This window comes from Octopus sinensis, linkage group LG3 (assembly GCF_006345805.1).
Source record: "Octopus sinensis linkage group LG3, ASM634580v1, whole genome shotgun sequence".
Lineage (NCBI taxonomy): Eukaryota > Metazoa > Mollusca > Cephalopoda > Octopoda > Octopodidae > Octopus > Octopus sinensis.
Genome location: NC_042999.1, coordinates 139,482,305 through 139,495,049, shown reverse-complemented (window position 1 = coordinate 139,495,049; position 12,745 = coordinate 139,482,305). Strand labels below are relative to the sequence as shown.

The following is a 12,745-nucleotide window of genomic DNA, read 5'->3' as shown; positions in this document are numbered from 1 at the left end:
TGTATTTCAACGGACACTACAAGATTGTTAAGTTTATAACATTAACTAATAATTGGAACCTTAAAGAAAATTAAAGTTATATTAATGGAATTATTATCAAAAAAGGCTTAAAAACTAAAAAGAAAAAAAGCGAGGCAAGGGAGTTAACTTTTGCTATAATAAATTGAAAGCTAGTTATTTCCCTTGAAAACAGCGTGGTTACATAGCATGGCGAGTCATTAATTTAGCGTAGTATATGAACTATTGAATCCACTCTCACATTACAGCTTAACGTATCCTTCTGTATATATATATATATATAATATATATATATATATTATATATATATATATATATATATTACCAAAAGACATTAGTAACAAGTGGAGTTTGGATTTTGTACAGTTATCAGAATAGAATAAATTTAAGCAGCATGGTGCTTACATTGAAACTTAGTTTCATAGACCTCGAAAGTTGAATATAAAATATGAAGGTATTTTTTTTTATATAAGCTCAAAGCTTATAGCGACCAAAGTGCAATGACTAAGGAAAATAGTCTAATAAAGGGGCATATAAGCCCTCGACAGAAAAAAGAAGGCTTTCCTATTAGTGTGGGACATGAACTCACATCCCTTTGTTAACATGACTAAGTGTGTTACCTTTATGGATAGGAAAGCCTTCTTTTTTCTGTAGAGGGCTTATATGACCCTTTATTAAACCATTTTCCGTAGTCATTGCACAGTGATCGCCATAAGCTTTAAGCTTATATAAAAAAAATACCATTATTATTATTTACAGGATTGTAAAATACAGCACTGTATAAAAAACCATTTGCACATAAAATATAAAATTGACAACATAACCAAGTAACGAGAAGATAGTAACTGAATATGTTATTGAGTTTCCAGTTTCATATTAAAACAAACAAATTTAGTTACTAATGAAAAGTCTGTAAAACTGTATGGAATGCTACTATTTCAAAATCTTCTATTATCCTATTTTCCTATTTTTTTGATTTGTTAAAATTAGTCTTCTTTTTACCTAATTCTCCTTCTTTTTATGAATGACATTGAATGGTTTTGTAAATATTACCTCATCCTGTTCTCAGACTATTAAAAGTTTTATGCAAACATTATATGTGAATATTTGTCTCTCAGGTTCACAAGCTGTGCATGAGAAAGCTCCACTTATCAAATCAATTCTGCTGGCAGGACCGAGAGGGACTGGAAAGAAAATGCTTCTCCATGCCTTGTGCACTGAGACAGGAGCAAACTTGTTTGACTTGAGTGCAACCAATCTGGTTGGTAAATATCCTGGCAAAGATGGCCTTAAGATGCTGATGCACTTGGTTGGAAAGGTATCTCCTTACTATTAGAAAGACACACGCAGACACATAGACACATGCATCTCACATGCACAAGATGTACAAATAACACAGTTTTTCTCCATTTCTCACTGGCACTTGCTCACTTTCACTCTGATAGAGGCACACAAACAAAATCTATCTAATTCTACAAGATAATTATAAAGAGTTTGAACGGTATCCTTTACAAAAAAGAAAAAAAATCCTCTCCCAAACTATATTTATACAAGAATATATTGTTAGTCAAATTCAATATTCTATGTATTTTCCTTCAACTGCACAAATAAAGAAACAAATTATCCTATGAAAGGAATAATGATCATGTTTGATTCCTAACAAAACTCTCCTTTCATATACCACAAGTTTCCACGAATATGTTTATTGTTGTTCAACCTCCAGTCAGTTCTGATCAAGTGGATCTATAATCAAAGATGTTCCATCTGTTAACATCTAATCTCTCCATTAGGAACAGTGTATCTAGAATTTAGCTTTGATTTCTGCTGCCATTTGCCAGATGAATCTAGTGTAACTTCTCCTGAGAATAAATTTTCAAGAGTATAATTAAATCCTTAGTGTTTTGGTCTGAAATTATGGAAAACCAATAGAAGAGTGATAAGAAAGCAGGTAGAATTGAGCACCTTGCATAAAGACCTATAAAACACATGAAGTGAGGTAATAATTCCTTGTTTATGTTATTTTTGTTATTTATTTGGCCATTTAGCATCTACCCCTGCCATAAAAATACCCCACCTTCAACAAAAAAAAGGAAGAAAGAAAGAAGGATATCTTTGAGCTTTTCATATTATGTAATTTTTCCAGGCTGGTATCCATGTCACCTGGCCAGGAAAACAATAAACTGGCTGGAATCCATGTCACCTGGCCATCAGTGAGTTTTAGTACAAACAAATAAAACAGTAACAGCAGTACTAGGTCCCCTCTCCCAACAACAATGCAAGAGAGCCTCTATGTGGTTGATTGACCCATTAATAATAGTAGCAAAACTTCCTTCAAACCACACTTGTTGTCATTGTCATCTTCATCATTGTCATCATCATCATCATCATTGTCGTCGGCGGCGTCTGTTGCAGGTTTGTGCATTTAGAGTGGTTTATGCATTTAGTCTGTTGCAGGTTTATGCATATGAGTGACCTGGAGCAATGTCAGATGAAGTATTTTGCTCAAGAACATAATGCATCACTTGGTCCAGCAATCGAAAAGACAGTTGTAAAATTGTGAATTCAACATGGTAACCACTAGGCTATATGCCTTCACTCCTCCCATCTTACAAAAGAATTGGTAAGTTGGATTAGCAGTGATGGTCATGCTTCAATGCTTTTGATCATAAACCTGCTTAATTAAGCCTGATATAGAGCTGAACAACAACAACAACAGCAGCAACAGCAGCAGCCGTTCAAGAATTTGGATCTGGAGATCTCCATTTCCAGCGACTTCGAGGGCCACCTCCCAGTGGTGTCAGGCATCAACAAAGAGCCCTCGACTACAACAAGATGACCAAAGTTTTTTATTTTCCAAGGTCTGGGGTCTCCTGCCCCTAAGCCCTAGACCATCACCTAATCACCCTTACCCATCTTGTTGCTTAACAACAACAACAACAGCAGCAGCAAAAACATCAACAACAACAACAACAATAACGATGAGGGAGACTTGACCTAAAATTCCCTCAACTCACACATTATCATTTGAAAAATAGGGTGGGGGAAAGAGACATTAAATAATAGTGACATCTTAAATATCTCTAAAAAGAAAGGAAGGTCATAGTTGGATCAGGGTCTCAATGCTTTTGATGAAAGGTCTACTCAGTGAAGGTTGACCTGAGACTAAACAACAATAACACTCTGCTCCCCAAATGTAACACATTATTGTGACTTTAATATTTTTGTTTATATCTTGAATGTCATCTACCCAATGTATAGGACATAACTCATTTACTTAAATGGAACTGCAAAACTATTTTTCTCGATATTATTTTTGGATAATTAGATCTAGGACACAACTTAAAATTTAGCGCTATTGTGTAGTGTTGATTATGACTTGGAACCAGAAAAAAACTTCATCATCACACATTCTCACATCTCACTATTCCATCTTTTTTTGCCTCCTTTTTACACTATCCAATTCCTGTTTCTACTGTTGCTTCAATAGTATTTCTAATTTCAGGTTGGACGAGCCTTGCAACCTAGTGTCATTTACATTGGAGATTGTGAGAGAATGGCCAAGAGGAAAATACCCAAATCAGACCCCGTTAGTACATTACTCTGTTCGAGTTACCTCCCTTACTTCCCTGTCATTTCTATCCAACATGAAAATGTTTCTTTTATCATTTCATGCATACATGAAATGATAAAAGAGACATCGAGTCATCATTGAGTCTTTGCACTTGTGATAAATCTCTTTCAACAAAACACCATTTTTAAGATAAGGAGAATACGATTTAAGAGCACGAGATTGTCATTAAAAAAATCACAGAAACAAGCCAGACTTATTTAATAGAAATAATAACAGCAACTTTTGTTTTATACTTACTGTAAATTTTTCCTCGGTGATTATTCACTTGTAGTAAAATGGCTAACTGGATACAATAATGGAAACTAGTTCAAATCAACTGTAGGCGTTTTGTTGTGTAATTTGACCGTACATTTTATATTACATAAAAAGATGTTTCTGTTTCTTAAGCTGGCCCTTAAGAGGGAGGTCTTTAAATAAAGTGTGAATAGCTTTGCTTTTTGAGTGCAGTGACTAGAACGTCAATTTTCTTTTGGATGGAATGCTAGTCTATTTCAGGCTACATTCTCCAAGAGTCTAGCACATATTCCCAATAGACAGGTATACTGATGTTAAGAAATGAAATATTTGCACTGGATTTGAACTGGTTTTCAATACCATATCCATTTGATTGTTTTGGTACTTAATTTTATTTGCTTATGTGTGGTATTAAAACTTCTGAGAACTTTATCTACAATAGATTTACTTTCTACCCAATTGAAGATTTGTCTGTCACCTACTTAGTTCCATGAAACTATTAAGTATAAGCATCAACTTGAAAAAAATTTTCCTAAGAATGCTGGAAGCATTTATAATATATTTTTTTCACAAGCTGCAATGTCTCCAATATACTCTGGATTTAGCAAAAATGTCTGGTGTTTTTAATTTGTCTTATAACATAATAAAGTAAGCATTCAACTGAAATAGTTTTACTAAAACTAAATTATAGAAATGGAGTTTATTATAATATCACATTAAGTGTTTAATCAAGAACCTTCTGTTATATTTGTATTGTACATTCTACATGACAATTTTAAGCAGCATTGTAGAGTTTGGCTTTAAAAAAATCCATCTGTTTCTTCAATTACCATTTTTTTCCTAGAGCTTCTCTTGTTTGTGGTTGTGGCTTAATTAACATTATACAAAAGTTTTGCAATGACTTCATTATAAATCCCTGTATTAAATGAAACCAAATGAAAGAGATGCATGCAAGTCTCATTGGATTTTCTTTGTAGCCTTTTTAACGATTTTTTGACAACAAGAATTCTAATATCTTTTACTGCAAGTCCAGTTGATTGGTTCTGATAAAATCTTTTTTTTTGTTTTAGTTTTTTAAATGCCTTTTTAAAAATTATTTTTTATTTTTGTTTTAGGAATACATTCGTTTTTTACAAATTATTTAATCAAATACTTTATGAAATTTAAACTGAAAGGATTGTTATGAAGGCTGTGTTTCTTTTTATAAGCATACACTGTTGTAGTATTGTTGTTATTACAATACAATGGGACAATCTCCCATCTTGTATTTAAAAATTCATCTTAACCATGGCAATAAAACCAAATCCTCATGCATATTTTTGTTTTTATGCATACAAAAATAATGCACATAAAATTCTGATTAAATGATAGAAAATTAACTGAAAAATTGCAGTTAGACTAACCCAGCATAAAAAATAATTTTTTTGTGAGCTAATATAGGTTTAAACAGAATTCAGTTAGGTATTTAAACTCAGAATAGATGAAAATACATGGTATAAATAAGAAATAGAATAAAAGTTGAGTAATCATTGGGAATGTGCTTATGTACAAGTGTGTTTGGAGTGTTTCCTGCCATAATGATAAATTCTTTGCAGTAGATTTTGTTTAATTTTTAAGATTGATTTTTTATTATTTTTACAATCTGAATTTTAGTGTTCTTTCAACTTAGGAGTAGGAATAGAAACTTGGTCCAGGTAAAAGTACTAGGTTGAAAAGACTGGAAAACTTTTGGATATGGGAGTCTAGAAGGGAAGGGTTTGATTCAGTGAAGAAGAGAAGCAAAGTTTAACATATAAAAATAAATGGAGTTGGGTGACATTCACATATTTAAGGTGAGCAAAGATGATCGCAGTATTAATAGAAGAGACAGGGCTAGCATAAAATTTGTTAGTGGGCAAGTAACTGGGGAAGGTTTACTGATCTTGTGGATAAAGTCTGTTGTTTTTTATGCTGTCAAGAATGTTCTTGTGAAGAGTAATCATTTAGCTCCAGGTCAAATCTAATTGAGGAAACCTATAATCATATGCATTCTAACTCTCACCATTTCATATTTTTAGGGGCATTCAAAATTACGTGGCTGATGCCAGTGTCACATAACTAGCACTTGTGCCAGTGGCATGTAAAAAGCACCTTTTGAGCATTGGGCCTCATGGAGGCAATGGCAAGTGACCAAGACCTTTGGTGATATGCCATGCTTGAGTAGACGACCCATCAAGCCAAATGAAATCATAGTTGTGGCAGATACTGGTGTCACACAACTGGCACCTGTGCCAGTGACATGTAAAAGCACCCATTACACTCTCAGAGTGGTTGGCATTAGGAAGGACACCCAGTCATAGAAACCATGTGAAATCAGACTGGTGTCTGGTGTAGCCCCTCAACTTACCAGCCCTGGTTAGACTGTCCAAACTATGCCATTGTGGACAACTAATGTAATGATGATGATGAATGTCCTTTTCTTTTTAAAGATGGTTGTAATTTTATTTTAGGGAGATTTAGTTATTTTTTGCAGGTCAAGTAGCCATGTTCAGACTTCTTCATGAGCTTGTTTACTTGAATGAATGTGTAGAGTGCACCAGCAATACTCTTATGTAGGGCATTTAACATTGGGGATTTTATTTCATGTCAATGGAAAGAGCTTGGTATTTCCACCACTAATGTGCTGATTTTCCTGTATATTTTGTAGACCAATCCAAAACGTTTGGCAAAAGAGATGCCAAAATTTCTCAAGACTGTCAAACCTGAAGATCGTTTGCTGCTGGTTGGAACATCTCGATGTCCATATGAAGGAGAAATGAAACCATTGAGCAATCTCTACCAGAAAATTATATTAATTCCTAGACCTGATTACACATCTCGTTACTGTGAGGAGGAAATACAGCTCTCTCCTCTCTTTCTTCAGTCTTGTATTTCTTTCTCGTTTTCCTCTCTTTTGTTTATTTATATTCTTGTTCAACTTGCTTCTCCTTTCTGTATTATGACTTTATTTTTATTCTGTTTTATAACTCATCATCATTGTCAACATCAGTAATGTAATTGTTGTTGTCCTTGTCATTGTCATCATCATCATCATCATCATCATCATCATCATCATCATCATCATCATCATCACCATCGTCGTTGTTGTTGCCATCATCACTGCTTTAAGTATCATTATCATTGTCTTCATCTTCCAACACATCTGTATAATCTTACCATGACCACAATCACAACTATTATTGCTGCTGCTGCTACTACTACTACTACTACTTCAATAATCTCAATAATACAACCAGGATTCCACTTCCACCTTAGTGAATTTATTTAGGAGATACTGCTGTTGTCTCTTTAGGGGACACTGTTGTCTTACATGAGGCCCTTGCTGACTTCTCAGGTGTGATTATTGACTTTCTAGGTGTCACAGTTGACTTTCTGGAAGCTGCTGTTTACTTACTAAAGAAATCTATTAACTTATGAGGAAAGAGTTTTAACTTTCTGAGGATAACTGTCAACATTCTGGGAGCTACAATTGATATTTCAGAAGTTACTGTTAATTTTCTTAGGGAAGTTGCTTGCTTACCTTTTATGAGTTACTTTTTACTTAGTAGAAGTATCTGTTGACTTTATAGGGGTAAATGTTGACTTGCTGAAATTTATGACACATCCAATAAGATCGAGATTAGTGTAGACCATCAGATGATAACTTCAGAAGAGTTAGAGGTGAGCTCCTAGCAAGCCAAAATTATTTAAGGATCTTGATATTATTTACACTTCTAATTTCTTAGGAAAATAATAAATAGTATAGCATTCCAGTTTCTATTGCAAATTATAGTCTGTCCATAACTAAAATCAATAATTTTTCCAGTAAGTTCTCTGCCATCCATGTTTGCAGTTCATTTTTGATTAAAAAATGTTGCAAATGCCTTAAATCTTTTGTCACACATCCTGTGATGTCTTCAGTGACTCTAAACAGAACAGGAGGAGACACGTGGGATGGAGAATTGATGAATGTTGCTAATGCCTTTGAGAGACGAATGACCATCACAATGTTTCTTTCTCCAGATCCTATACAGTTGTAAACATTTTCCTTTGTAGAAACAAATCAATATTCTTCTCAGCAAGTTCCTTGCAAGTTACGTCTGTGCTTCTGTCCTGGTACCCAATTGAAAGCCATTTTTCTTCATTTATGTGCTAATGGAAAAGAAATGAACATCACAGCATCTCATTATCTCTTTCTTTAAAAATATATATATTGCCTTTCTACCTAGAAATAAAGTCTATGATTCTATTTTACTTTCCATTTGAAACCATTTTAATTTTACTTTATTATGAAAAGACCCCTGGGGAATGCACAAAATTTAAAGAACCGATTTCCTTTTCTTAGATCAAAAAATTATGCCAACAGAAGAAATCACTGCTTTATATTTCAGTAATCTGGAAGAAAATAATTCCAGCTCATGGCATTACTTTACCAGCACAATTTGATCTGACATCCCTTGCGAAAGTCACTGATGGATTCACACCAGGAGACTTTGTTTCAGCCCTCAATTCTATTCTCACTGATCACAGAAAACAATCACTGAACAAAAGACCCCTGCAGGCCATTGAGCTTCTTACACCATTATCAGCTATTGACCCTGTTTATAAAGAACAAGAGACAGTATTTAAGGTAAACTTTGCTGTTTTATTATTTTTATCTTATTTTATTTTTATATCTATTACAGATTGGTCAGTGGCTTGAACCTATAGGGACATGGATTTCAGTAATTCTGAACATTAGTTTCCATCTAATATGTGGATGTCATTTTATATTACAAATAACTAAGATTTATTTTTACTATTTTCAGGTTTCTTTTCCATACTAATATGCACAGAATGCTTTTTTTGTCTTTTTTTTGATGGTGCAATAGTTATTACTGTTAATGCTCAACTATGATTAAGAGTGGAAATGGTTTTGTCAGTCAGGCAAACTAAAGCAATCTAAGTTGTTTACTTTGATCATGAATACCTTGGAATAAGGTTTGAAGCACTAGCATCCTGAGTTCTTATTCACTTCCAAAAAGTTAAAAAAAAACATGCTTGTAGTTCATATGTCAATTTATTTTAGCAACTACAACCTAATCCATAAAAACTGAAAGTTTTTTAAAATAAAAATAATGCAAATTACACAATTTCAAAAGAAACCTTTATTTTCATTTTTCTGTATAACCTTACAGTCATCTAAAAAAATTTTGTATTTACCATGGAACTTCCACAGGTACTGCTAGTAAGATAAATATTTTTGCTTTGTTTAAAAATCCCCACCAAGCCCCAGATCAATAAAGCAAAATGGCTACACTGGTCGTGTGTAAACACATGACTTATCAATTTAAGTCATCTGCAAAGTTAATGGTTATCCTCAGGTGGGAAACTATTTTCTATACTTTCCTCTGTCTGCAAGACATCACAAGTGTACACTAAAGTTTCTAGGAAAATTACTTTATTTTAATCTAGTATACTAACATGTGGAATATGGAATGCTTATTACAAATGAAATTGGGATAATTATCGGTCTGAGGATATTTCAATAAAATCTTTTTCTAAATATTAACTTCTACTTAATAATTTAACCCAGTACTGTACTATGTAAACTCATTAACACCTTAACCCTTTAGTGTTTACATTATTCTGCCAAAATTAATGCTTTTTTATCCACATTGTTTTGAACTAATCATGTATTATCTTGTAGTAATGAGATTTTGATGAGGTAGCTGTTAATTAAGATGATATTGTAGGGTTAGTGTAAGAGACCAGATATGGCCAGTTTGAACATAAAACAAGCAGAATACTTTTGGCTGGATATGGCTGCTTTAAATGCTAAAGGGTTAAAGCTTTTATTTTTGTTCACTCACATTCTTTCTTACAAACATTCTTTTTATTGTCCCTAAACAGGACTGGTACGCCAAGACTCCACTTGGTAAGAAGAGAAACAAGGCAGCTAAACAAGAGATGGACACTTTACTTGGCAAATCAGATAAGAAAGACAGTAAAGGCAAAAAGAAGAAAAAGAAGAAGAAATAATTGATTTATGCTTTTGATGAGAATAATAAATAAATGAATATATTTATATAAATTCTGGGAAAACTTCTGGGAAAGTTACTTTATTTTAAACTAGCATTCTATCATGTTTCTTACTTGCTTAATACTAACAAAACTGGAGTAAATATTGGTCAGAAGTAAACAGACATCGTAAATTCGGTATCATGTAGTTTTTGTTTTTCTCTTGCCACTAGTCCTTTTCTTTGATAAATAGTATCTCTTGAAATATTAGATTCTGTTTCTTTCAATAGTCATATTTATCTTCATTACACACTTCTTTGATTGTTGCCTTTTCGCTTTATATATCTACACTTTTTCAGTCCTTTGTTTTTGATGGTCTAACTCTATGTATTATTTATTTAGTTGCCTCATAATCTTACACTTGTTATTTGTGTGATTTAAGTGTGCACACACGCACACACCACACCCACACACACACATACACACCCACCACCCACACACATGCACCCCCCACCCCCCACACACACACTGTTCATTTGATATTAAATTCAGTAAGTTAAAGAACTCAATAAATTTGTGTTTGTGAATATTTCATATACAGTATCTTATAAATTTTAAGTCAACTACTTAAGTTTCATGTTCTAATAACGTCTGGCTAAGGTTAGTCCAGGCAGTTCAACTTTCTTCTCTAATCTTCAGGCTGCTTTCAATTGTACCACAAGATGGCTGCTGGCAGCATGAGATTTTGTGAGAGATATTCACTAGAGGTGTCCATAAAGACAAGTTTATCTATCCAGTTGGAAAATAGCATCTACATCAAGCTAACAACATAGCAAAGTCACCATGGTAGCTGATTTTCCTATAAATCAAGAAAACTCTCATTTTCACTTCCCTATACACAGAACCAACATAATGCATGTATATCGCCACCCACTTCCAGATCCCTTACCAACCAACTCAGACATCCTAGATAGCCTGACTTATAAGAATCTAAGCAATTTCGAAATACACAAAATATTATCCGAATAATTACTGACTGACCAAGGAGTGCAACTTAGGTTTAAATACTTCAAAGTCAACCCCACTGTCAAGCAAAAATGTATTTACTCGCAAGTAACAGCTTTTACTCACAAAATCTCATGCTGCCGACATCCACCTTGAAGCATAATTGAAGATAGCTTGAAGATTGGAGGATCTTGGAGTAAGCTAAACTTGATATCTTTCGTGAAGCATGAAGCTCAGATTGTTGACTCAAATGTCATAAAATATATATATATATATAAAGTTACTTGGAAATGGTTGCATGGCGTTCAATCATATAATAATATAAATAAAAAAATCTATGCATATATGTACATACATATGTATATATACATATAATACATACATCATACACACACCCACCCACACACACATACATATACATATATGGGTACAGGACGTCACAAAACGTAAACAATACGAAATACGAAAACAATATGAAATACGAAAACAAATTTGGGTATGCAAAGAACGAGAGAAACAAATGGAAAACAAGACAAGTAACATAAAAAACAACCCTTCATCAGTTGTCGGCTGATATCTACTCCGAGCATTGAACGACAATATGAGACTTCGAAAAGCAGTTGCTCCCGCAAGCCAAAATAAAATTTGGTATTGGCAGAGGTTCAAAGTTGGTAACAAAAGCAGGACAGTGGAGACGTATAACAAACCAAACGAAGACAAACACGGTCGGCCGTTAGGCCAGACGAGGTAAAGTAGAGAACGCTGGAGAAATATTGTCTTTGACAAGAGAAAAGATAGAAAGGAGACAATATGAATATATGGTTCAGAAGAGAGAGAGAGAGAGAGAGAGAGATACACGCTTGCATCCACACATACATCATACATACATACAAATCGAATTTAAAGTCTTTGGTCTTTAAACGTACCGAAACTATGCTGAGTCTGGTCGCCATGGCTGATGAGAGGATTTGCGAGTTTATTTGTCCTTTGTCTTTTACTGTTAATAATTTCACACACACACACACACACACACACACACACACACACACACACACACACGTACTTATATAACACACCTCAATAAAAAAAATTGTAGGAAACAGCAAGACAACAAAGAGAGTGGGACTCCATTTGTGGAGAATAAAATTTGTTAACTATGTTAAAATTTCATTTCCAGCTTATTTAATTCCAGCATGAATATGTCTGTGTCTATCTATCAATATATATATACATTTACACATGATGGACTCCCCCGTCGAAGACGACGTATGAGTATTCAGCTTTTGCCGAATGCCCCGCACAAATGATTTGTTTATAGAGATCAAATGTTCCCACCGTACATTAGCCCACTCTTTCCATCAAATTGGCGTTGTCTGAACAGATGCACTGTGTAGCACGCGCGTCAGGTGTCGACGTGATCGCAGAGCGACGTGAGATGAAGTGTTTTGCTCAAGAACATAACGCACCACCCGGTTTAAGAATTGAAACAACGATCTCGCGGTCGTGAGTATAACACCCCAACCACTAAGCCATGTGCCTCACACTCTTTTTTTTTTTTAGTTTTGATGGTTATAAGACAACCTCACTAATACTGGTGTTATGATAAAATACACCTTTTACACTCTGTAAAGGGTCGGCAAAAAAAAAACCCCCGTAAACATTGGAGAATCCTTTAACCTTGCTGAGGACATTCAACATCAATAATGTTGGTACCACGAGAAAATGCACCCAGCATCACTCACATACACGAACACGCCTATTTCTACTTGTGTACACACACACACACACACACACACACGCGCGCGCGCGCACACACAGACGCACACACATACGTATATA

At 34.2% G+C, this 12,745-nt stretch overlaps 1 protein-coding gene across 2 annotated transcripts in view; it reads left to right on the top strand.

Annotated features, from left to right (window-relative positions):
• Nucleotides 1-10,401, top strand: part of LOC115209679 (dynein regulatory complex protein 11-like) — a 47,136-nt gene extending 36,735 nt beyond the window's left edge. For both annotated transcript variants that reach the window (XM_029778155.2, XM_036501398.1), the window contains 5 exons: nucleotides 1,137-1,336; nucleotides 3,521-3,604; nucleotides 6,570-6,747; nucleotides 8,293-8,531; nucleotides 9,794-10,401. In XM_029778155.2, coding sequence (XP_029634015.1) covers nucleotides 1,137-1,336; nucleotides 3,521-3,604; nucleotides 6,570-6,747; nucleotides 8,293-8,531; nucleotides 9,794-9,922 — 830 coding nt within the window. In that variant the 3' untranslated portion in view covers nucleotides 9,923-10,401. The remainder of the gene's footprint in view (nucleotides 1-1,136; nucleotides 1,337-3,520; nucleotides 3,605-6,569; nucleotides 6,748-8,292; nucleotides 8,532-9,793) is intronic.
• Nucleotides 10,402-12,745: the final 2,344 nt, after the last annotated feature.